Source organism: Artibeus jamaicensis, unplaced genomic scaffold (genome assembly GCF_021234435.1).
Source record: "Artibeus jamaicensis isolate MK-2021 breed Jamaican fruit bat unplaced genomic scaffold, CSHL_Jam_final contig_519, whole genome shotgun sequence".
In the NCBI taxonomy this organism is placed as follows: domain Eukaryota; kingdom Metazoa; phylum Chordata; class Mammalia; order Chiroptera; family Phyllostomidae; genus Artibeus; species Artibeus jamaicensis.
In genome coordinates, this window is record NW_026521871.1 from 29,614,114 (window position 1) to 29,641,506 (window position 27,393).

General features: G+C 35.9%; 1 protein-coding gene across 1 annotated transcript in view; it reads right to left on the reverse strand.

Moving 5' to 3' along the window:
- Positions 1-27,393, reverse strand: part of DNAJC13 (DnaJ heat shock protein family (Hsp40) member C13) — a 108,850-nt gene that overhangs the window by 51,121 nt on the left and 30,336 nt on the right. The window contains exons 6-26 of the mRNA XM_037143890.2: positions 26,151-26,351; positions 23,732-23,938; positions 23,548-23,643; positions 23,075-23,166; positions 21,335-21,501; positions 21,146-21,225; positions 20,897-21,063; positions 20,356-20,455; positions 18,666-18,773; positions 17,849-18,004; positions 16,762-16,818; positions 14,371-14,492; positions 11,852-11,927; positions 11,498-11,593; positions 10,557-10,700; positions 6,900-6,982; positions 5,995-6,148; positions 3,771-3,874; positions 3,201-3,360; positions 1,927-1,989; positions 751-852 (exon numbers count right to left, since the gene is read on the reverse strand). Coding sequence (XP_036999785.2) covers positions 751-852; positions 1,927-1,989; positions 3,201-3,360; positions 3,771-3,874; positions 5,995-6,148; positions 6,900-6,982; positions 10,557-10,700; positions 11,498-11,593; positions 11,852-11,927; positions 14,371-14,492; positions 16,762-16,818; positions 17,849-18,004; positions 18,666-18,773; positions 20,356-20,455; positions 20,897-21,063; positions 21,146-21,225; positions 21,335-21,501; positions 23,075-23,166; positions 23,548-23,643; positions 23,732-23,938; positions 26,151-26,351 — 2,535 coding nt within the window. The remainder of the gene's footprint in view (positions 1-750; positions 853-1,926; positions 1,990-3,200; positions 3,361-3,770; positions 3,875-5,994; positions 6,149-6,899; positions 6,983-10,556; positions 10,701-11,497; positions 11,594-11,851; positions 11,928-14,370; positions 14,493-16,761; positions 16,819-17,848; positions 18,005-18,665; positions 18,774-20,355; positions 20,456-20,896; positions 21,064-21,145; positions 21,226-21,334; positions 21,502-23,074; positions 23,167-23,547; positions 23,644-23,731; positions 23,939-26,150; positions 26,352-27,393) is intronic.

Sequence of the window (27,393 nt, forward strand, 5' to 3'; positions counted from 1 at the left end):
CTTAGCTTCTCTGTTTCTTAGTGTCTTCATCTGTAAAATGGGAGTGCTCTTGGGGATTTAAAAAGTTCATATAGGATGTGTACCAGAACAGTTTCCAGTACACTGTCATGCCAAGCAAGCATTACGATTACTGTTATTCATATCTCGTCGTAGGAAATGCCATACTCCAAATACTCAAATAGCATTCTGTTTACACTTCAGCCAGAATCTAAAAGGATACATCTCCTCACACTAACATATTAAAGAAAAACAAGGCATAACACACAAAATAAAAAAATCTCCAGTGAGGTAAGTATAAATTCTTTCTATAAGTCAGATATCAAAAGAGGCTTTTCAGGAGAGACTAAAACTCTGTCCTTTTACTGGCTGGTTTCAAGAATGCCCGCAGATTCCACGTACATTCTCAGTGGCTGTCAATGCTAAGAGTTCTAGCTAAATGAATGAAAGATGAATACAGCTTAAACCCTAGAGGTTACAGTGCCTCAAAAGAAGACACATTGGAGATGCAATTACTTTAAAAAGACAAGGGACATGGAAAAATAAAAGCGAAACTGCCCATTTTGGATCATCCTTACAGTTATTTTAACTTTTTTGTATGACTTAATCTCCCAGGTATTAGTACTATAATTACTGGAGAAATACATTCATGGCCACATATACTGACACATTGTAAGATCTTTATGATTCTTCGGATCCTAAAATTATACTCCCGGAATGTCGAACTGGTAAAATCTAGAGTCCCATACGTACTTGCAGTGGTACTGTAGCTCGGCTTACGTGGAGGTGAGCGAGGGTGAGCAAGTCCACGAGGATTCTAATTCCATTTGAATCCATGAGATCCTTGACGTTTTTCTAGAAGAAAAAACATGTTTACATAATCTAAAATCATCCTCTCCAAAATGCAGTAATACCTAAAGGCTCTCAAAGAAGAGAATACATGGAATCTCTTTGAAAATTTAACATAAGGGAATTATTTGGTGTTTTCAGGATTTTGTACTCAAGGAACATGGATTTAGACAAAAAGGCCAAAGCTACATCACAAACAGATCACATAAAAAAATTTTTTATTTGAATATATTCTGAGCAAAAGAAAACAAAAATAAAAATAGCAAACGAATTACAGCCTGGCAAGAATAACACCCACACACACTCTGGCTGTACAATTATCCTGTATTCTCCCAGGCCTTATTGTTAATACATTCTTCTATAATCAGAAATAAAATCTGGTATATGAAAAAAAATCTTTTAATGTTCCAGTATATTTTTGTAAACTTAAGATAAAACTGGTAATTTCTCAGAAGTGAGAAGATTATAATTTAAATTTTCTTAAGGCTTATGAATACGTAAATAAGTAGAACAAATCAATGTCTCTTTAAATTAACAAAAAATAACTAAGAATAAAACTAAGCAAGTTAGTGTGACTATCAAAAATTTAATTTAAAAAAACCTGCTCAAACTTCATTTCAACATCATGCTACTGTAAATTCATGTTAAATGTGAAGAGCTAAAGTAACTCTTTGTTTTGTCTTAAAATTACCCCTGAAAATATATATTGGCAAATATACATCATTAAAATGTATATTGATAAATTAAAAGCTTTCCATTTACGTTGACCATTTACCTTACTTGGAGACTAATCCTAAGATTCCCTAAAGAAAAATCAGCTAATAATTTCAGCCTTCATTATTCTTCACTAATTTTATTACCATTACTTTAATCAACATCTGTATTGTTAGGGTAGAATGTACACAGAATATATGGCAAGAACTTCTTTTCCTAGGAGCTGAAAACACACTAAGCTTTTTGATCTCAAAAGTTTAAGAAAAGAACCATATCTGGATAATTAAATCAAACTGTAACGATTTATCTTTTTGTAGCACACTCATGAGACTTCAGAAATAATAACCTGTATGCAAAATACGATACCTTATTAAGGATCAACTTATTAAGGAAGAGGATCAATCGATCTCGTTCAAGTTTATCTGTGCACTATCGAAATAAATAAAAACACAGATTAATGCACTGCCATCACTGGACAAAATCAACCAACAGCCAATGAGACATAATGTCATCTTTTCAACATGAAGAAAACCAGAGAAAACTGTCAATTATTACAATTCCTCAGTGTTTTATGTTCTCTGCAACTTTATGTAACTTCTCTAATCTCCCTAGAAAAACAATACTTTAAATGTCATAAACAAATTAACCTACAGCTTTAAGAATATATGTAAAATTTAAAATGAGTGAATCAGCTCAAATGATACTCTTGAGTTAAGTAAAAATTCTGAAGAATTGATTAATGACGTTTCGCATAAATTACATCAGGATAAACACAAAAAAGAGGGAACGTATATGTGCCTAAAACACAAATGTTATGCCACAAGAACCCGGGTTCTCTAGACTAACAGCAAATTAGAATTTTCTGTAACAGCAAACAAGAAGAATTTTCATCTGGTGATGTTATTGACTAGGAATGTTTTGTGATCTTATTCAGAATCAGTTTTCTAATCTACAGCTGAAGCAATTATAATAAGCATTGATGGCCATTTGCAAAATTGGTAAAATGGTTCTAAAATAGTTTTCTAAAACTTAAATTAAGTATGGGAAGAATGTAAACACAAATGAAAGGATGAAGTGTATACCCTGCAACATGTAGCTAACACTCAAATCTGAGCTGCACGATGGATGAACTGATCAATTTGTTCTTTCCATCTACCATGCTCAGTGTCAAATGACAAACTTTCTAAAATGGAAAGAAAAGGTGCTAACTCACTTCCATTTTATTGGTTACGGTTATAGTACTGAAAAGTTTTACTATCTCCACACTTTGAAATTCAGTATGCTAGCATCATTTAAGATTTTTCCCAAATGGAAAACCAACAGTACACACAACATGCACACAACTCTAAAAAGCCACTGCTCCTTGCACGCTTGTCCAGCTCATCTATACCAAAGACTGACAAACAGGTCGCTCAAGTAGTTCAAAAGCAGTAACTGAAAAAAATGCACTGACATGGACAAGTACTAACTCATCAGTTATTTTCCTATTCAACTAACTTATATATAAATAAGCATCATGTAAATTACAGAAAAAACTCATGCAGAAAGTCTTGGTAATAGAATTTAAATGCAGTTTTGAAAATTTAACATGTACCCCAATGACACTACCAAACAGCAGTTTCCTTAAATGATGTCCTTACCCTCTCCAACATTCCAATGATATAGCGGGTATCTGTAAAAGGTCCTATTTCTTCATGACATCTGCCATAAACAATAGCAAGGGCTTGTAAACATAAACACTTCATGTTTACTTTTGGGGTGAGCAGGAAACGATGATAGAGCTCATTGAAAAATTCATACCTAGATTGAAAAGAAAAGTTTACAATAAAATGAGCCATGAAACTAACAGTGAAAAGAAATATGTAGCAGTCCCCCGTTGCCCTTGGGGATATGCTCCAAGACCACCAGCAGATGTCTGAAACCACAGACTGTGACAACCCTCAATATACTATGTTGTTGCCTGTACACACATACGTAGGATAAAGTTTAATTTGTAAAGTAGGCACAGTAGTGAACAATGATCACTACTAATATAATAGAATAATATACTTAAAGTTATTTGAATATGGCCTCTTTTTCAAAGTATCTGATAACTGATTTGGCTACTAATGGGCGGATAGCAAATACAATGTGGATAGAAAGGACAAAGGAACGATTCACAGCACAAAATTTTCCAGGGGTGACTGCCACAGGTCTGAAGAGCAGCTTACGATTTCTTGATCGATCCACTTTCTTCATTCTCATCTTCCTCCAACAGCAATCTCAGGTAATAGTCTCCTATTTTGATTTCTTCTGCTAGGCACTCATATCTCACCTTTATCAATAAAAGCAAATTACATTACTTTAGTTTACAATAGATTTTTGACAATTTCCACATAACCACTTCTTAAACTGTCAGAACTTCTTCCTTTTCTTAATAAGGCAGCCTTTAAATTCAGGGAAAAAAGTCTATCATTTCTTAAAATATCTGATAATTCATTACTTACTAATGTGACCCTTTCGGTTAAATGTTAACAGAATTACACGCCAATGTTATCAATGTAAAACTCGCTGATCGAAATTCACAGGACTAAATGGTGTCCGTGAAAGCTTAAGAGAAGGAAGAATCAAAGCACTTTTAAAGGATAACCTGCTGCACCCCCTTCCTACCATGCCACGACCAAGCACGGAGTTAACGGTCCTGCACCGCACTCAGTTTACCCAGCTCACACAAGCTACTACTGCAGGTCGCCCTTCATCTCCCAACACATCGACTACATTTTACAAAGTATTTTTAGAGAGCATCGATTCTCTGCATGAGTGGACACAGGCCATGAACACTACACTGCAAACAGAAGGTGATGCAGGAGAAGGAGCCCACCACCAGGAGCTGAGGCGGCACCGTGACTGCTGTATTACACTCAGGCTGCTCGTCAAAAATGAAGACTTGCAAGCAACTGTAAAAAGAAATGCCTTGACCAGATTATCAAAATTCTTTTTCCAAAGCCTAATATGTTGATTTCTAAAAATACAAACTATACTTAGTCAAATATTTAATGTAGATCTTTCACTTTCTCCCTACACATTCTGAGCATTCAAGTCATTCAACGTCTATTTATTAAGCATGTATTGTTTGTGCCACGCAGTGTTCTAGTCATCAGGGGCACAACAAGTGTACGAATTTCTGTCCTTACAGGAGTAGCAGATAAGAAAAATATTTTACAGTCGGGTGATAGTAAGTGCGACGGACGGAGATAAAGCAGGAAAAGGGGAAGACAGAATGTGTGTTTGTGTGTCTGTATGTGCACATGTGGGTGTAGTTTTAAACAGGGTGGACAGAGAAGGCCCGCTCGAACCACAGTACTCAGGAGAAGACCCAAAGGAGACGAAAAAACAAGCTGTAAGATTATGGGGGTGGGGGGGCCAGGGGGACACGTTCTAAGCAGAGAGAACAGCAAGTAGAAAGATTCTGTGTGAACATGAATTCGGTGTTTTCAGGGAAGCCGTTGTAGCTGAAATGAGAGACAGAGAGGATGAGTAGGAGGAGATCAGAGAAACAATGCTAGGGTTAGGGGTACACAGATCCGGTCTTGTAAGTCATTTTAAGGACCGAGGTGTTTACTAAGTGAGATGGGAAGCCACAGGAGTACCAGAGGACCCTCAGCAGAGAAGTGACACAATTTATTTACATTTCAGTGAGATCACCCTGCTACTCTGTTGATAATGATAAGGAGGAAAAGGTGGAAACAAAGATTGCTACAATCCCACAGAGAAAAGTGGGCTGGGTTCTGGATTAATTCTGAAGGTGCACTGAACAGGACTTTCTGACAAATGGGATTTGCAGTATAAAAAGAAATTTCAAAGGGTATGACCAGAGAAGCCATTACTCAAGATCAAAAAGACTGCAGAAGAAGGTCTGGGAAAAAAGAAGAGCTAAGTTCTAAACGCTTATTAGATATCCAATTATAGGATAAAAATAGGAAGCCTAGGAAAGAACATCTAAGTGGGAGACAAAAAGAAGGAAGCCACCAGTAGACACAGAAGCATTCCCAACCAAGAGAATGGACCAGACCACCAAGGCAATGATTATAAATGAAAATAGGTCCACGAACTACTGTGTTTTTTTAGGACCATAAGATGCACGGGACCATAAGACACACCTAGCTTTTAGAGGAAGAAAATAGAAAAAAAAATTTTGAAGCAAAAAATGTGGTAAAATATTTAATAACCTGTGACCCCCACTACTCCACTGCCCCCCGCCCCACCGCGAGCCAGGAAAGCTACATTCAGACTATAAGACACACCCCCCTCCTCCCAAATTTGGGGGTGGTGCGTCTTATAGTCCAAAAGATAGCTCTGTGTGTGTGTGAGTGTAATTATAAATTTTAAAAAACATTCCAAAAATACTGCATGCTTATTTTAAAAAACTAATATACTATAAATATTATACTTTACCTCAAATTCATGGTGGTTCCAGGAGATCACATTAGCACTACCAAGCTCTCTGTCAATATTAAATGCTCTCATTTCAGATTCAAGACTATCTCTCAGTTCTTCTCGTGTTTTGAAATTCCAGATTAGGTTTGATTTGGCGTGGTCCTGACTAAACCTAGACATACCCATAGTTGGAAAATAGTAGGAAGCAATAAATATTTTTTAAAAATCACTTACTATATCCTACGATAATTTTTTTTAAAAACAGTAGAATTAATGAACTTTAGCAAGTATAAATAAAGAAAATAAAACATCTGTATAGTGGAATGTTTGTTAATGGTGGAATTTTAGTGCTGGATATACAGTATTCACTATATTCTTTCACCTTTTCTGCATGTTTGAAAATTTTCATAATAGAATGTTGGGGGGAAAAGGAAATCAAACATAAAGAACCGATATTTCCACATTTATTGTGAATATAAATTTCAGCCAGCAAACAGTTATAGTCACGTATCAAATTTCAAGTTGAGGAAGATAAGAACTTCTGGATTACTGGGTACAGAATGTGTGGGATGAGCAACATTCTGTATCAGAACCTTACACATTGCCTAAGGAAGAACGCTGCCAAATTGCCAGGCTTTGACTGACAATTTCAAAGTATCTTTTTATTCCTGAAATAATTTAGCCATTTTAGTAGAGTGGGACATCAGACTGCCCCGGACATGAACAGGCTTCGTATCCATTCACTTCCAATCTGTAATCCCCCCTGGAACGTCTGACGCCAGAGTTCCAGGCGAACTCCAGGGGACATGACACAACTGGGGGTTCCCGAGAAGAAAGTCAAGGCGTATGCCAGACTGGTTATGATTCCTCTCTGATGCAAATGTCAAATTTAATCTATGATGGAAAAAAGGCCTAAAGCTTACCTGTAATAGAAGAGATCCCAATTTGCTTCTATTTTTATTCTTTGTCTTCTCTTTCGAAGAACTACTGGCTTTTGATTTATATTCTGGAAAAGAAAGGAACTTCATAGTGCTCAACCTGGAGCTACCAAGTGGGCTCAGTCAGAATATCACTTTGTAAGTGATGAGAAACATCTCCTTGATCAAATTTTGGCAGAAACAAAAACTACTGAAATAAAATCTATGAAATATGAGCACAGAGTATCAGCCTGTATCAAGTGTAATGATATACTTGATATCATCGGTATATAGTTCTATAGTGTTGCTGAAATATTTTCATGTAGCCTAAACTTATTATTTCAATACCAAATTGCATTAAAGTTTATAGTGATGACTAATAAAATTTGTTAACAGTGAAAAACAGTGACTTATTTTAAACATTTACATGCAGTTAATACAGAAGCCATGAGAAATAATAAATGCAAAAGATTATAGATTATTAAACTCTACCAAAGCCAAGAAGAGCAAGTATAAATTGAAAGCTAATGAACAAGAAATCTACATTCAGACACATGTGAAGTGAGGCTTGAATTTATTAGACAAAGAATATCAAAGACAACTCCACATGCCAAGCAGTTTAATGAATTTCATACATGTAGCAGGACTTAAACTCACCATATTGTTTCTGTCCTGAATTTAATTGTAAAAAGGAAAAAAAATTTAAAGAAAAACAAGACAGTGAGTCTATATTTTCTAAGCTATGTCTATCATACAAATTTTACAAGGATGTAACCAATATAAATCACCTTCACTTTAAGACAGAAAGAAAAAGGCCCACCTGTTTCTCATAGACTCAAATTTTAGGCAGTTATAAACCCATTTAAGAATTCAAAAAAAGCTATGACCCCTATTCCAGAGAAAGACACATAAGGAGTTGCAACTGGAGGGGAAGACTTTAAAGATTTCTTGAAGTCTATATATACATGGACTGCAGGTTAAAAATCTGCTCCAAGTAAAACTTGTAGAGATTTCAAAAGAGAAAGTAGATAGCAATAACAGATTAAAACATGAAAATCTCTAACTTTATTAAATAAGTAGTGAATCATATAAAAACAAAGCAAGAAAAGATACCAGATGATACAGAGAGATTAAAGGTAGTACATTTTAAGAAATGTAAAACTTATTGACTATATTGGAAAATGTTTTCTACAAGTTTTATTTCTATGCAGTATCATAAAAACTAATGTGAGACTGGAATGAAATGTATAAATAATTTTAAAATGTAGTATTAGTGATAAGTATTTCCTTAAAATCTAAACTAACAAGTAGTTTCTTCAATTTCCCCTGCCCTCAAGGACAAAAAGCTGGTAGTCTAGAGTAATGAAAATGTATGTGATATACAGAAAAAAGACAAACATTGCCCTGGCCAGTGTGACTCATTTGGCTGGGTGTCACAGGGCAAACCGGCAAGTCCCCAGTTGGAGTCCCATTGGGTTGGGGCACCGGACTGGTTTCAAGTTTGGTCCCCAGTAGGGGTGTGGACAGAAGACAGCCAACTGACGTTCCTCTCCCTCTCTTTCCTCTTCCCTTCCCCTCTAAAATCAAAATTAATTAGCTAAGTAATCAATGAAATTAAATTAAAAAAAAAGACAAACAGCTCTCTAAAATCTGAGCTGATTTAGAGACTTAAGCCAAAAGCCCAGATAAATAAATCCCTAAATTGACAATAAACATAAATAAATAAAAAGTAATTTTATGCATTAGCCAAAGGTTATTACTAATCCAGCACAAAACACTAGCTATATGTGGAACTGACTTCATAAACATTCTGATTATATATGAAATGCAGTTAATTTCAAAGACTAGCCAGTTAATCTTGTCAATGGAGAATTTTTAAGACTTTAGCTAAAATAAGATCATTTCAAAATTTAGTGTTAATATTTATGAATAAAATAATCACAAAGGTTATTCACTCTTTCATTAACAAATTAATGTTAAAATAGTACCCAGCTGAAACAGTTAATTTGCTACAAAACCTAATTGACCAGCATTTATCTATTTGGTATCATTAACTGCTCAAAACTTTAGATAACACCCCACTGTAAATGAAACCAACAGACCAATAAAACATTATCAATACTCTAATACATTCCTTTCCCTCTGAATTGTTGTCTTTAAATAACACGTTACCCACATTTCCAGTCAAAACAGCCTCAGAGCACTCTGCCTCTCAGAGGACGCTCCCGGGCCCCTCCTCTCCTCCCCAGGCAGGTGACCTTCACCTCTCCCTCCCCTAAGCTCCCTTCTCTTGCCTCTGTAACTTGTCTCCTGAACCCACTCATCTCCTACTCACTTCTCCTGTGGCTTTCTAAATAACCTTCCCCTTACAGTCTGAAAAAGAGCTAAATAAAATAGCTTTGGATTCAAGCTCAGGCTGTATATGATGTATGACATCTGATGCCAAAAACTTATCTTCAGTATAATTACATCCAAAAGCTTAAACAACTGTTATTACAGAAATGGGTTTAACCACCTGAAGCCAGAAATTTGTAATTTTTAAGAGCGGCAAAATCATTCATACCGCATCTGTAGATTTTCATTGTTCAAATGCTACAGAAATATTACCATGGGCAGACTTGTCAACAGGGTGGGGCAAAGGCAGGTTTACAGTTGTGAATATGCAAAACACAGAGTTTATTCTCCTATTATGAGTTTACTCTTTGCTGTACAGGTTAATAAATGACAAAACCAGGCTCGGATGTAGATTAATCAATTCAAAGTTTGGTATTCCTAGCCATTTGGAAGCCCATCTAATGACTCTTTACACTGCATACATCACTCACACAAACTAACATTAACCATGCTCACATTCTGAAGAATTTATTCTGGTCTCAATTTCAGACACACACACAAGACTCTAATATGTGTTCTGTTGCACCTGATGCATTATGTTCAGATATTCTGAAAATCTGTAAGAAACTTGTTCATTTTAGAAAGATACTTATATTACTTGCCTTGAATAAGGAAACAGCTACCATAACTAAAGAGACAGTTAAAGGGAAAGAACACAAGCGTGGTCAACAAAAACTGTAAGATCTAGGCATTTACAAGACACCTTAAATGATTCTTAACCACCACACATTCATCCTACACAGAAGAAAGGACATTCTGAATTAGGTTCCGCAGCACAGACTATACACTGAAAAATGAGACTAAAACTGTTACAGATCTGACCTTGGCTTAAGAAGCTAATATTGAAACTTTTAAGTGCACACAATAAATTTAATTTAAAAATGTGCATCCCATTTTTAAGACACTTATCTGGCTAGCACCAAATTAAAAAGCTAAACAAGAAGGGTACCTTTATTTTTATAGCTACAATACAAAGTTCAGAGAAGGAAATACATATAAATGAAAAAGTATGGAAACTGAAAGTTTTGGAAAAAATTAACAGAATTTTATAGTAAATGTCATATTAAACATCTAATCATGACCCTAATCACTGATTCAGAAAACTATGAATTAAGAAAAATTGATAGGAAAATGTCAATCAGAATTAGGCAACATTTCTTCAAGTGCCCACTCAGAAAAATCTGAGACTATCTCAGTGAATAGCAACGGCTAAAGGAAACCTAGGAGCTATAGAAGGGCTGGAACTGTGGAAGCAGACTTTATTTTTACCTCTTTTTGTGCAATACCCATTCTATCTCTCCAGTGCATCAACACAAGATCCACTTTTTCTTTGGCAAACTTTTCAACTTCTTTAGCAGCTTTTCCAGCTAGTCTTTGCCACTCTGGAACTTTATTAAATTTTCCATACTGATCCTGTAAAATAATGTTGAAATCCATTACAGTCCTGTTTGCAAACTTATTATAAAATTTAAGTATAGCTGATGTACACTATTTACATAATTTAAAAAACACAATGTTTTGGCTCAGTGGAAAAACAAGGTGACAATTGCTACAATAAATTATACTTTTTGTTGAAGAAATCTCAACCTTCTATTTTGTTTTCAACATGATTCCTTTTAGAAAGTTGGCAAGATTCAATTGGGAGGTGGGTGCAGACAAATGTGGTAAGGACAGAAAACACATACAAAACAGTAAATAATAAAATATATTATAAAATGTTGAGTAATTTTCTCAAAGCTACAGCAACCTTAATAATGAAAATAGCTTTGTAAGAAAAAACCTGACTTTAACTGACATTTTCAGGGCTGGCTTCTTTCACTTATGTCACCAATGACATTTATCAATCACATATTATGCACAAAGCATCACATTACACACTTTAAATGCTTTCTAAAAATCCAATCCTGAATGTAACAATAAACTGAGTCAGAAGAAAAAAATACAAAATTATCACTATTCAAAATTAGATTGTGTTAGATTGTGGTGACAGGTGTGCAACCCTACAACTATAATGAGAGTTATTAAATTGTACACTTAAGACAGGTGAGTTTCAGGGATGTAAGTTTTATCTTAATAAAGCTGTTAACATTTTTATGAAATACGACTATTCAATGCTGTGAATTGTTGCTATTTTTTCCCTAAAATTTTTAGTTTGTATCAGACTAAGCACTCCTTCAATATGAAAAGATACTTAAGATAATCATATTTACCATTGCTATTTTCACGTTATCTCTAACATGCATCCGATCAGCATCCTTCTCAGGAACTGAATCTGAGCTGTCCAAGTACGCCAGCAAACCTGGCGGCTACAGACAACGAAAAAAAACAGGACATAATCCATTTCTAAAACGACTGCACAAAAGAAAATTTAGTTTTCAAAACCCAAATAAATACAATGATTTAGATATAGAGGGTAGCATTTATTACAAGACAACTCCTATGATAAGCATCTTTTAAATTAAAAACAGACTTTAAAAAACCCTTTTAACAGTATAAATAACTCATCGATAAAATTTTACCGGGCAAGACTCGTACAAATCTTGCAAGCTATTCAACTGACTTACCAAAATGCGCTTCAACAAGTTTGCTGCAGTGGCACTATCAGCCGTCCAGAGTCCCACTAAATGCCTACTTAGCTGTCTGAAAAAAGCAGACGTTGAGAAAGGTTTGCTGCTTTATCTCAGCTAGAACAGAAAGGAATTTTTAAAAACAAAATATCACATAAGATACACGACTACAATTAAAAAATCATTCTGATGTTAAGTATAATTAGTATTTTAGTTTGGAGGTATATGAAATAGGAATGCACATATTGCTAACAGTTTAGAATTCTCTCCAAATTAAAGTGCTTCCCGGATAAACTCGTTAATTTTCAAAGGACCTGAACATAAATTAGAAGGCTCTTACCCTATTTAAAGATTGGAAAAAACACAGATTTGATACCATTGGTTTGTACAAGGCTTGATACAGTCAGTAATCAAAAAGCAGTATTAGATTTGATGATACAGTTAGTTTGCATACCAGTCCCGACATAACGATCCCAGTGTTCTGTAACTCTCTGTAATCCTGAACATAAACAAAGCTCTACAACCATGTCCTTAAATAACATTTCTGGCAAGGTGAGAGACAGGAAATTTCACTTTTGGAGTTCAGATAGAGACTTAAGGCTCTTAGAGCAAATTATTCTACTCCTCCCACTTTTGAGCTAAAATCGTATTTTGGTTGGAAATGAAAATCTAGATCCACGTTAAATCTATGACTTATTTGTCTTAATCCTCAGGATGACTTTTGTCTCCTAAGCGGGAAGCTTCTCGTGAGCTGGGAACATATTTTGGTCATTGTTGACCCTCCGTGTTTTGGTAGGGATTCACATGCCATTTGCTACAAGAATGGGCATAAAACTTGCAAGGGCAATAACCAAATAATCAATTATAGTCATATGTATTTAAACATGTTACATTCCCAGAAGAAAAATGTTCGATAGGAAAACCCAAATTACACTTTCTTCTGTCACCAAAAAAAAAAAAAATTACTAAAACTGTTCATTCCTGTGTCTATTTGAAAGCTAATACAATGAAATAATTACAATTACCTTTGTAATTTCTTTCACTGGTATGTGGTAGGGATCATATTAATGATTCCTAAAAAGGCTTTCATTGGGGATAAAAGAGATAACATTTTCTAGTAGCAATTTGTAAAAAATAAAGCAATGCGAAATGAAAAGTGGTACTTTAATTACAACTTGACAGCTTTTCAATATTGTGACTGATCACAGTAGGAAATGTAGCCGAGCAGCTACAGTAACGAGGACACAACGAGCGAACACCCAGCAGGGGAGCTGCACGGTAACGAAGGGCGAAGGGCGGCGTCCAGCACTGCTAACGGGGCGATACCCCAAGGGAGCCCCTTCCTTTTGTATCTTTCTGTCCTCTCGGGCAACACAGAAGAGTGCTCTCGTGACTAACGTAGACAAGATGCAGACCGCTTCTCCTAACAGTATAAACAGCAGTAAACTACTGGTGAGGCAGCACACGAAGGCATTCAGTAACCGAGTGAGATAAAGGAAATTTATAGCATCGTAAAGTGAACATACGTCAGCAGTTTATTATGTGAAAAGTCAAAAAGAGCACATAGTTAAACTATTCATACTTTTTTTTATTCTATGAGTCATAATATGGTGTGCTGAGTACACCTGAAAGGGTTGGGAATTGTTGGGAACTGGAAAGTTTTTTTTTCTTGTTATTTTTTAAGTCAGTTTAGTCAAATTTAGTATGTTGTTTCTTTTTTTTTTTTTAATTTACCTTTAGAAGGGAAGGAGAGAGGGAGAGAAATAGCAATGTATGGTTGCTTCTCATGTGTGCCCTGCTGGGAACTGGTCCCTGCTGGGAACTGGCCTGCAACCCAGGCATGTGCCCTGACTGGGAATTGAACCCGTGATCTTTTGGTTCACAGGCCCGTGCTCAATCCACTGAGCTACACCAGCCAGGGCTTGGCAATTGGAAAGTTTTGAAGGGCTGGAATTCATATAGGTTTATGAGGAAAACAAACAGATTTATGTGTTTCCTTATATTCAAATAATTATTTTTAAAAAGATGATTTGTCAAAAGGAAAAATTTTACAAGAGATTTAGAGTAGGCCTACATTAGGCTGGTTAGATACTAAGGTTTTCTTTATCCTTAGAGTACCTAACTGACCAAAGGCATTTAAAAACTGACATGAGGTTTTCAATGGGTCAACCTGCATACAGGGGGCCCCAAAGGAAGTACGAGGAGAAAAGGCCTGGGCAAGTGATTCCCGTTCCACAAGCTTCTAGGCACTCTTTTCCAGGTCCTAGCCCCATGACCACCCTATCATAATAGTGGGAAAAAAGCAAACACGTTTCTTTATTCCTCCCCAGTTACCCAGGGGCAGAAACAATGATCATTTGGGCACAACCCTTCTACAGGAAAAGGAAAGGGAGAATGAAGTGAAACAAAAGGAAACACTATGTAATCCAGACACTTATTCCATTTGTTTTATGAACTATGTCTGAATCCATTCTCTAAACAGCAAGTTAATTTATACCAAATTAAATTTAACCTACCTATTTGTAAGCATCCTTTGATCTGAGCTTACTGTAAACATCGCAGTGTGCAAGTGTCGAGGTAAGGCACCTTCACTTAGGGCAAGCTCCTGCATTTTTGTAGCAATTTCTTTGTCACCTTCCTTTGGAAAAAGGGTAAAATGATCCTAAAGCAGCAATCTGAAGAAAGCTATCCTAATTTTTCAAAATTAATCTGACAGCTCTAGATAAAACGATTATTCAGCATTCAATCCAAGTAAAAACTGCAACTTCAATTACCCAAAAATAACACAGGTGAGTAGCACTACAAGTAATTTTTAAGGGCCCCAGCCAGGTAGTTCTGTTGGTTAGAGTGCCATCCCAATATACCATGGTTTGGAGTTTGATCTGGTCAGGGCACATACAATAATCAATCAATAAATGCAAAATTAAGTGGAAAAAATAGATGTTTTGCCCTCTCCTTTCATGTCTCTCTCTCTCTCTCTCTTTCAAATCAATAAATGAAAATTTAACAAATGTATTATTTGCCTTAGGAATGAGGCTTAAATGTTTCCAGGCAAACTTATCGTATGAATTATGCTTTGCTTAAGTTAATATTAAGTTCATTCCCTGAACACATAACAGCCAACAAAGAGAAGAGGTAACAGAGAAATCAGCAATTTCTGGTTTCTCTACCAAAGGCATCTGCAAACCTGGCTTGCTTTTGTTATTAACAATATATTCAATTTCCTGGTAAACACAATGCTTTATTTTTTAAAGAACGATGTGACATAGGGGCAGCTCTTTTCATTCTGACTTGATTTGACTTTGATGGACTCACTTTGGAGACAGGACACACAGGACTACTAATCTAAGGTAATCACAGAACTGTAAGTTAAGCAAGCAGTGGGATATTTAAGACAACCTGTCAAAAAGTAAAAATACAGTGTTATTGAAAAAAGTGTATGTAATAGTACAACTCAATATGTAGAATGTGTACAAGTATACATACAGTACGAATATTGTATGTATGATCATTTGGACAAATAAAAGTGCAGCATATATGCAAATATATACATAACATGTATATGTACATGTATCACTTAGAACAGCATATAGTCGGAGAGGAAATACATCAAAATGCTAACAGCAGTTATCTCAGGATGTTAAAAATACAGGTGATTTATTTTTATTTGTTTCCTGTATTTTTTCTGAACATCCTAATATTCCTTCAAAAATCATGCACGGCCTTTACAATTAGAACAAAATACTTTAAAATACTTGCCAGGATTTCAATGTAGTCTTCCTTAAACAAACACCAGCTTTTGTTACTGGTTATAAATCTGTAACGTGTACTTGTGCTGAAGCCAAAAGTCAGCATTTTGGATTATACCTGGCACTCAGTAAATATTTCTGCACGAATGGCAACACAGTGGTGGAGCAGGGTCAAGAATACGCTTGTGTTTGGTCTCGTGATCCTAACTGTCCTGGGCTATTGCAAGGTCTGTAAACGAGATGTGATACTTACTTTGGAAGCTAAAATGAGCATAGAACCCATTAGCTAGAGAGGGAAAATTAGCCTTTAGCTGTATACACGCAATAAAAATGAAAATAAACTTCAATGTTTCACCAGTGTAATACCTATACATAATTTCTTAACAGTTACTTAAGTGTGCTATTTCTAAGCTCATTACTTAGCTACAAGTAATACTTATGAGAAACAACCACTGAGTTTTTTGTCAAAAGGGGAAAACACCCTTACATTTAATCCAAATTACTATACAACAACGAAAGAATACATGAATTCAAAAGTCACTTAGACTGATGCTATTGTAAACTCCTAGTACACAAGGTGACATTCATAATCACAATCTCAACTTCAAGCAAACACAGAGGTTAAAGTGACTACACTGGAGAAATAATATCCTGTGCTGACAAGACCATGTCCTGATCTCGTAGAGGTCAATTACAAATGCCCTTTAGCATGAGGAACTAATTTCAGGTACCATTCTTATTTGATGCCACTTTGCTGTAAACTAACTTCATTAACAGATTTCTATGTAATCTCAGTACCTAAAGATTTCAAAACCATCACCACCAATTCTCCAAAAAAAGGAGCAAGAAAGAATTCTACCTTTTAATTCTTTTAAAATAAAACAAACAAATAATGTAGGAACAAAAAGATCTTTAAAAAAAACACAACCTTTATTTGTTGTAAACCCAGTTAAGAACTAGAAACTATGAGTTTATTATTGGGAATTGCTCCTGCAACTATTTTAAACTAATTTCTGAATGAAGATTTAAACTGATTTTCCTTACACAAAAAAAAATTGCATGTTTCCAATAAAAGATTTAAACACAATTTTGTCATTTTCAATTAGAATAGCCAATCAATATTCAAGTAAGTTTAAAATTTCAAAACTGTTCTCTTACCTCTATTATTGCCTTCATAACCAATCCAGCTCCCTTGATAATTGCCATGGAAGGATGCTTTATAATATGGGGGAAAAAATGTATCACAGAATGAAATAATTTTATTCCAACATACAGGGGTGAGCAAAAATAGGTTTACAGTTATACTACAAATACATGACACAGTAATTAACAAATAATACGAGAGTAAACTGTGGCCCTGGCCGGGTAGCTGGGTCGGTTAGAGCGTCATCCGGATGACAACAAGGCTGCAGAATCAGTGCCCGGTCAGGGCGCATGTGAGAAGCAACCATGAGTGCATAATGAATGGACAACAAACCGCTCTCTCTCAAATCCATAAATAAAAAGTCCAAAAGAAAAAGAACTGTTTCACATACATGCAATTGTAAACCTACTTTTACCCATCCCTGTATTTACTTTTTGCTCTTAAGGAAGATATATAATTTTATAAAGGTATAAGCCATAAAATTACTAAAGGATACATAAAATTAGTGAAGGTATTCTTACAATCTAGAGCCTCACAGATACTAAACCAAAAAGAACTTACATTCATAGGAAATAGCTGACGCTTAGTTACTTAACAATATATATTATACTTATTTGAATGATAATTATACTTCTTTGAATGATATCAAATAGTATTAAAACAGAAATTGGTATTTATAATATAAATTAATATAAAATAAAATAGCACATACACACATGTATATATACTATACTATCCTGTGAAGTAACAGATGTTTTCAATGATTTATGAGCAGCCCTGCTAAAGCTCATATTATTATTTGAGAATCTGTAAAAATAAGAGACCTTTGGGCCTACCACAGAAGAAAAATCAATTTTTCAACACTTTTAAGATGTAAAGGATGAGCAATGAAGTCAAAACAATGATCAAAAGCCATCAACAGAGGTCTGCATAAAAGACAAAGAATTCTGTGGAATTAAATGTCCTAACGTGATAATGTAGTAGGTTATATTTATCAACATTACCACAAAAGCACAAATGTATTATTTTAAAAACAAACTGATCCCCAAAATAGGTTCTCTGGGATTAATTGCATCTGATTAGAAAAATATAAGCTCTCACCTGAAAGAGTTTAAAGAGGGTTCTTCCATTGGATGCTACCATTTCTAAGAGCATATCGAACTGCTGCCCTTCCGTTGTCTCACTGTATGGAGCACAGAGGGCGAAAGTGAGGAAGTCCAAGAGTGAGCTGATAACTAGGGCACCAGTCCCATGATCCTGAAACAAAGTAACATATTGCCTTGACTCAGGACAGAGAATTTCATTTCTTTGTTTCTATTATGTTATATACTAGAAGTAAACATCTAATTATTCTACAAGATGTTCAAAGTTTGAAGTACTCCTCATTTCACTAATGTAACAAATCCACTGCTTACCATATCTCAAACGGAAATAAACTTGTCAAATTTCCAGGGAATAAGGAAGACTCCTCAAACATGTATAAGTAACATTAACGTATGTTTGTATTAAAACCAGTACTTGACAACACTTGAAAAACTCTGGCAATTTGTTAATGTTCCTTCTAAGAGGTTATAGCCTGCCCATTTCCAAAACTGCTAACCAATGGCTGGATAGCAAAGATTTAGCTTAATTTTTTTCAGGACAGTTTATTTTACAACGACAATTTAAAGAAAAACAAAAAATCTGGAATATCATTATATCTAAAGGTTTTGCAAGCCCCCCCCCCCCAAATGAGTGTATACAGTCCTAGAACAATAGTAATAATTGGTATTACTAGTGGCCGAGCTGAACTGCGACTAAACACCGATCAAAGTCAGGGGCCACAATGAAAACAAACAAACTGCTCATGTCGCAGTTCCAGAATGCTTTTCAATAACATGTGGTAGCTCTCATGAAGACAAACTTAATTATAACTCACCACATGAGAATTAAATTTCTCCAGTAAGTTTTCCAGAAACTTCTTTGAAGAGAGAAGTGAAGCTTTGTTTAGCTGTTCTTGTCTTAAGTCGTAGTCATCATGCATGGGCTATTGATTAAAAAAACAGGGGTAATTCATAAGCACACCCATGTTGCTGGCATCACATGAAAGACCGCTCATTAAACACAGAAAACACTGATAACACCAGGGGGCATCGGTGATGACTGCCCTCAGATCCAGCAACACTTTACAGTGTGCCCGCCCATCAAGTCACTAAAGATAGTGCTGTGCGAGGCACCCCCTTGGAAGCCACCCATCTCCTTACCTGGCAAGTAATCCATTCCCACTCCCCCAGGTTTACAATTTAAATCTGAAATAAAACTTAGCATTCAAAGCAAACACTAAAATTCACAGCAAATACTTTGTCTCAAGGTGATTTTCTTTTGGCTGTGAGATAACAGAGTATAAAACAATTCCAGAAAGCTAGTGAGTAGTACAGGTAAAATCCTCCTTCTGCTACTGCCTTCAGCTGAGCTGAGGCAGGTTAAGTTACTTTAACTCTCAGTCTCCTTTTCATCAGCTATAAAGTGGGAATAGTAGTAGTACTTGCTTAGTGGGGACTATTTTGAAGCTTAAATGAGAAAACAACACAACAGCCAAAACCTAATATGCAATGAGGGCTCAAATGTGTTTGTTTTAGACTACTGTATTTTACTTTCTAGGATCACACTAATTCTTTTAATCACATTATTTGCAGTAAAGATAATAAAATTCACTCTTGGGAACAAATACAAAGTCATGTACACATGATTGCTTCCTTTTACTCTATACCATGAAACTTGCCTAAAACACTTCATATAAGAGAAAAGTACTATATATTATATATAAAACTGAAGTGAGTCAAAAATTTCAAAGATACCAAACAACTGCTTCTCCCCCACACAAGCTGTCACCAAGTTAAATCTCTGTCCTCGAGCCCCCATCCTGCCTCAGCACGATTGTCTGGTCTGCCCGCCTCTGACTTGACCTGTAATCGATTCTCCACATACGACCCAAGAATGCTCTGAAATTCAAACCTGACAGACCACTGCTCCTGAGTTGAAAACCTTTCCTTTGTTCCTTACTACAGGACACAAATCTATCTACCCTGTCAGATACAAACCAAAGCTTTTTATGACCATCTCCACATGCAGCTCTTAATTCCACGTACCCCCAGTACATACTTTATGATTCAGCCCTACTTAGTTATTTGGTGCTTCCCAACACGCCTTTGTAATGCCAATCCTCTCCCAGGAAGCCTCTCACAGCTGGAAAATACTTGCCTATCCTTCAGCATGTCAAGTTCAACGTCTCCCTAAAAGACTCTCCAAGAATCATTTACCTTCCCCTCACCACAAAACCAAAACTTAGGGATTCCATGGCCCCTACCTACTTTGTACGTACGCATATGCCTTCCTTACTAGACTGCTAGCAATTTCAAGGAAGGAACACTATCTCAATGTCTTCGTAGTTCTAGTACACAACACAGCGCCAACTCTATAGGATGTGCTAAACAAATGTTTATTCGCGTAAATAAGTGGCTGTGAGAGCAATTTAGGACATACGGGAACACTGAATTCCACTGGTGAAATTATAACCCTGGTCTGTGGAAATTTACACTGCCAGTCAACATGAGAGCGACGCCACTTACACACATGAGGGCGCAGAGCATGTCAACAGCAGCGTGGGTCACGCCGTTGTGGCTCCTCTTGAGGGCCTTCACCACCTTCACGCCCAGCCGCTCCCGAAACCTTGTTCAACAACAAACGAGCGCACAATGATGATATCAGAGCATTACTCTATTATCCTACTATTAAAACACAAAATAGTAAGCCATTAAGTTCCCACTGCATTACTGTAGCCATGGCATACTTTGGAATCCCATCTTTGGAACACAACAGTTTTCAGAATAATTTTTTTCTTTGAGGGGGAAGAGTTTTTTTGAGGTTAATTAAAATGAAAAAGCACCTAATTTCTCACTCAAATTCACTGCAATAAGAGTCGGTATTATTACTGATGAGTATGATACCAATGTCTCCCTTAAGTTTCATTCACCTTCCTTTTTTACTTCTCATAAATAAAAACTGTTGTATCACCACATAAGAGGCATCAGGTTTAATCAGCTATAAAAAGGTAAACTGTTGATTATTTGTTAAAATTCTCTAAAAGCTACGTTTCAGAAGACAACTTACTTTGGAAGCTGAGTAAAGGCCAGAAAACCAGCTTTGGAAGCCACAAGCCTCCTCACAGCCTGGAACTGGCTCTCCAGTTCTGCGTTCGACGCGACATCTCCCTCCTGGGACAACAGCGCCGTTATGGCATTATTGATCAGTTTTTCTTTGTTTTCTGAGAAGAGACCCTGGGTGAAGAAGATTACTTCAACAAAGTTTCCAGACTAAAAGTTAACAACAATGAATAAGTTACGATACAATTTATCTTACATCCTGTGTTACTGCATGCAGAACTCCACTATATGAGATATTAGCATTGAACCTGAATACAGCATCTGCAAAGTTGCCATCTGCAAGGAGATGAAAAGATTCAAAAGAATTTAGAGTTTTGCATTCCTAATTCTTAAGGATTAGTAAGCGAATGGATGGAGACACAACCCTACATAAACCGACACTCACTTGGAGGTGCAGCCAGGAATCTGAGATGCAGGCTCTCCACCTCCTCGTCCACAGGCATGCTGAGTAAGCCCCACCGCTGACCTTTGTGGGTCGGCGTCATTTTCACACAAACATCTCTGTTACCGGAGGCTCTTACTCCATCCAGCAAACTTGCTAATAAGGAATCTCTAAACAAGGTTAGAAATAAAAAGGTTTTATAATGGAGAATTAAGGGGAATTTTGATTAGAAGGCAGCCTATGAGAACTGCTCAGGGGACCCGGGTGCAAGGGGAAACACGGGAGTTAGGAGAGGGTCTCGTGTTCCAATACTGGTCGGTCTTTATTTTTAAATTTTTATTTATTGATTTTGAGAGGGAGGAAAGGAAGGAAGGAGGATGGCAAAAGAGAGACAGACCGACAGACACATCGACTTGTTGTCCCGCTTCTTTATGCATTCACTGGTTGCTCCCTCTAACCAACTGAACCCCCCAGCCAGGGCCCTGAATAAACACAATCTTTTCATGTGTTGATTTATCATTCACATATCTTGTCCAGTAAGGTGCCCACTTGAATCTTTTGCCAATTTATTATTGGGCTTTTTGTTTATTGAATACTGAGTCATTAAGAGTTCTTTATATAAAGCCCTTTATCAGCTTTGTATTTTTAAAATATTTTCTTCCTATCTGTGGCTTGTCTTTTCATTTTCTTAATAGATAGTTTTAAATTCTGACAAAGTCTAATTAATCAACTTTTTTCTTTTATGAATTGTGCTTTTGGTATTATATCTAAGATATCTTTTCCTAACCCAAAGTCACAAAGCATAGTGTGACAAAAGTCACAGAACAAGGTGCTTTAGTTCCTGCATGTAAGCTATAGTGTGAATAATGGCTCCTTCTTCTGAGGGCTACTGTCAAAATTAAACAACATAATGCACATAAAGCTACATGATGTACATAACAATCTGTAAGTTTTGAGATCCTTACTCTGATTAAAACGTCTGTGCTACTTTTTTCAGAAGTTCTCTTCCTTGAATTTAGGAGAGGAAAAAACGAAACCTTTTGCTTAACATGCCATTTTTGTTGACAGTAAAAGCTTTCTAAAGTAAGAAACTGGTCACACTACAGGAAGTGAGAATACTTCAATAAGGCTGTACCACACACAGCGGCCAAGTGTATCAGAACTGTTTCGACAGCATGAAAGGACTGCCTGGAACGCAAACACCGCCAATCCCGCGACAGTGGCAATGGCTCCATGGAAAGGAGAGCTGGTCATTCACAGCAGACCAGCTTGACAGGTGTGCGCCTCACAGGAGGAGTTCAGGAGCCACAGCACCACCAGGAAAACTCGCAGGTTTCCACATCAACAACAAGTCGCAGTCACGTAAAAACGTGTGAGCCTATTCTACTGGAGAATTAGTAACTAGCCCAGCAGTACTAACCTAGAAAGAGCCAACTTCAAGTATTCACATTAAAGTAACTTGCTGCTGTGATACAAACAATATGCATATCCTCTAAAAGCTTAAGTTTCAGAAACGCGCCTTACTTTCATTTCATTTAAAATCAAGTCATCATTTTTTTCTCTTTAGGAATTTGAAAATTAAATAACTTAAAGTCATTTTAAATATACAACAAAATAATGTTGTCTTTTCCTAAATTACATAAAGTTCTGGATTACAAATCTTTGGTTTTCCTCTTTGATGAAGCACTTTGCCATGTACATACTAGAATTTCAAAAACTTGATGAATTAAAATAAAAATATACCTCTCTGTTGAAGAATATTTCCGTATTTGCCCTTTAATAAATTCAATGGTAAAAAGTTGTGGATTTTCTGAGTCACAAACCAAGGCAAATACCTAATAAAAGCAAAAAACAAATTCAACAAAAGGTGTTTAATTTTATGGTATTCTGTTAGAAAAGCTATACATCATTTTTACAAAAATGAGTATTTAAAAATATAACTCGCTTACAATATCAGAATTCAAGAGATGCCTGCTTAAGTCTCATTCAAATTTTCATACAATTATTGAATAAAAAGTTCCATTCACTGTATACTTCAAAAATAAATTTTGAAATATTCCTTGTTCTAAAGATCAATGTACATAATAATATGAAGAAGTAAATACAGATCCATCCTGTTTCCTATTCTTTAAGCATGAAAAAGCGTTAAAATAGAAACTTATTTTAATTAATCATTGGGAAGAAATCTCTTTTAAGTGAACATTGATGAAACTTACTTCTCCTAAAGGCTTCAATGTTGCAATATTATAGGTGGCTGGATCACGTTCTACTAAACATGTTTCTGTAAGCGCTAGCACTCTTTTTACAGGTTCCTTCAAGCAAAATGGACACACAAAAAAGTTATTTTAAAAATGTTAAAACCGGATAAACAAATTTTTATTTTTAACACATAGGTCTTACCGAATGTCTAGGTGATATTTTTTGGACTACAAACTCTGCCAAAGATGTGATGGATTCATCAGTGCTGTATTTTCCAAAGCGGAGGTTCAAATATTGCTCAAATTCTAAAGGTTCTTTTCTGATCCGCAATGAAATACCAATGAAGTTGCCAGCATGATCTATTGCACTCTTGATAATTTCTTCTCTTTGCTCTGATGCAAATAAATGCTGCACAAATTTTGAAATTTAAAAAGTCAGGGTTGAAGCAACTAAAATGTTATTATACTGAATCAACTCACAGGAAAAAGAATGAAGTAACAATCTGAGAAGACGAAAAGGTAGTAGACCTTATTGGAGGTAAATAGTGTATTGCAGATGAAACATTATTACGAAATTAAAATCACGAAGTCTGGTAGAGTCTTGAAAATAACTCACTGAATGGAAATTGTGGTTTTCATCACCATGTGGAAAACAATGCTCTGGAGCTTTCATAAAGGATTCCTGGGGACACCTCAGCAAAGTCAAGTGGAGCTGGTGGGTAAGGGTAACTATGCGGGCAGGATTTCAGTTTCAACTAAGGTAGCTCTGATTTAATGTTTTCAGATAGTGAGTGGGCTTTCTTCAAAGATTACCTTGAAGAATGTTTAAATGTTTAGAAGTCATTGGCCAATAGATATTACAAACCAACCTCCAGGAGTGTATTTACAAAGGTCAAGAATAAGGTACTGCTAGTTGTATTTGGTGCCTGAAGGGCAGAAATGCAAAAAGTCCTGTAAAAGGGGTAAAGTCCGACACAAGAACACAAAAGCCCAGAATGTCAGTATCTCCCTTGCAGAAAAATGCCAGATCAGATTATGTTTTAAAAACTGATTTTAATCCCAACAGTTTATCTCAGTCACTATGGATGCAGAATTTACCAGATAAAGATTTGCTGAAATGAATCTGTCATGCTATTATAACTGTAGTGAATTGGCTCCTTTTAGCTATTATATTTTAAAAGGCAGAGTATGCTTAAAAAGTGCATGATTAAAATTAAAACTGCTTGATGCCACTAGGCAATAAAAAATGTAGGTAATTAAGGACTATCACAATTCTCACCCTTAATGTTTACCCCATGCATTGTACAGCCTGGTTAAATTACTGCAATACAGTCGCCCAGTTAAGGTCTGCAAGGCCATATTCCTGTAATTAGGTACATTTTCCACCAAAGTGTTTGAAGTCAATCATTACAAACTTCCACCGCCCAGGGAAGAGACAGCCCTTTAGACCACATCACCACAGCAGATGTGAGGCTGTTGCAGGGTGGAAGAAAGAACTAAGGTCATCTTTTGTGTGTAGATTCAGAGGTAACAAAATGCCTACATGTATGTTCCTAGATGAGGGACACTAGGATGGTATCATCACCTGAATAAAGAGGGTTACCTAGGATGGAAAAAGATCTGCAGCTCTGAAAAGCTAACAGTTTATAAATCAGATTGTTTGCCCCTCCCCTTCATTCTTTTTACCACCCTTTGCTACCTTCTACCCACTCACCAGGGGTGTCCAACCCACAGCCCAGGACAGCTATGAATGCTGCCCAACACAAAATTGTATATTTACTTAAAACCTCTTTTTTTTGCTCATCAGCTTTCATTAATGTTTGTGTATTTAACGTGTGGCTCAAGACAACTCTTCTTCTTCCAGTGTGGCCCAGAGATGCCAAAAGGCTGGACACCCCTGGGAGTCTAGCCTCTTATGTATCTGAAGGTCCAGGGCAGGCCCAGACTCCACTAGCCTGGGAAGCATAATGTATGCAACACTAAATCTCCAAGGTAGCTCTCTCTCTACTGCTCATCTTTGAGATGTGGGGTTTCATTAAGGAAGCCAGGATATTTCTTATTAAAGAAAAAAAAAGATGGTCACCATCTATAGCTCAGCTTCTAGTACTGATAAACTAACAGGGGCTAAGCACATTAAATGGATTCTGGTGTACTCCACAATTTACATGTAGTTCAAAATTTTAAGATTAAATATGCAAAAATGCCAAATCTGAAGTTTCAATGCATATTTAGATTCCAGATTACAAACAGCTGGTCAAAGGAAAAAGGACTATAAAGACAAGAGATTTTAAACTACTTTTCAAAGAAAGCTTAAAAACTGGATGGTAGACATTAATACTAATAACAATTCTAACCTTCCATTTATTGAATACAAAACCACGCACTACTAGTATCTTACATAAATTATCTCACCTCATCCTCAAAAAAAAAACCTATGACATATATTATTATCATTTTAGAGCTGCAAATTGAGATTTAAGGTTTTTGATACCAAACTCTAAACTCTTAATACCATACTTCCTCCAAAGGACTCACATGACATTCCAAAATAAAGTGGAGAAACCAGTTTCCTTCAAATGCACATACCTCGTTTTACATGATTGTTTAAAAACGCAACTTACCAATCTACTAAATCCTCCATAAAGTATACAAAACCCTCCTTGATAATCAGAGAGATCGACAAATCCTTCAATATTTCTATAGTCATAGGAACAGAGGACTCTGTTAGTCGCAGGATTAATTTGGTCAAAGCCTCCAGGAGTTACTTCCAAAATGACAGGTTTTCTTGTATCACTCCAGTGGTGTTTATAACAGTTATATCTCTAGAGAAAAATAATACTAATTTTAGGTTCATATATATTCTTACCATAAAATAAAGTTACATTTAATGTACTAGTCATTACTGAAACAACCAAGAGCCTAAGCAGTATTACAAATATTTAGAACTATTATCCCAATTGTTAAAAACACTAATTTTAGCTATTTGGAGGTTTTTGTTTACTTAATTAAGAATGTTCCCCTAGCTGAACACAACATGTCCTTTTTAAATTAAGTTTTGGGTGATAATATTTTATAAAATAATTTTAAGTCACTCTTATGAAAATCTATAAAAAGAAAATAAACGAAAATTTAAATAGAAATATCATTCTTGAAAAGTTTTTTTGGGAAAAAGATTTCAACTTCTATTGATGGATTCTTTTCATTAAGTTAGATATGAAAAAGAGCTAAATCGCACTTTGCAGCAGTGATAGTATTTAATTTACTCCACTTAGTTATGCATTTACTGGCTGATTCTTAAATGTGCCCTGACCAGGGATGTAACCTGCAACCTTGGACTGCTGGGATGAAGCTCTTATCAACTGAGCTATCTACCCACGGATAGTATTCAAAGCACCCGAGCTACTTCAGTTCATTCATATAGATTTTCTTTCTACACACACACAAAAAAGCCAAAGCCTCAGTCTGACCTTAAGTTTTTCTAATCACACCGAAGCTATCTTTAGAAGTTTGATCTTGTTACCAAGTAAAATTCCATTTAGACCATTTACTCTTTTGTAAACTGAAGTACCTAGTATCAAAAATCATTCGAATGATGAACATCCATTTACTACCCAGTTTAAATTCTTAGAAGAAAGAAAAGGTTTAGTTGAGGCTGCTAACCAAAATTATGATAGAGAAAAAAAAATTTACATGCAGGCAAAATGAGGCAAAGATAATACAAGAATAATAAAATGTCAGATGTAAAATGACTATTCTCTTGCCCACCCAAAGAGGCCACAGTTTCCTCTCCATCAATATGCTCAGCTGCATGGCTCAAGAGCATAACTATTTCTAATGATGAAGTCAGAGAAATTCTCTTGTAGG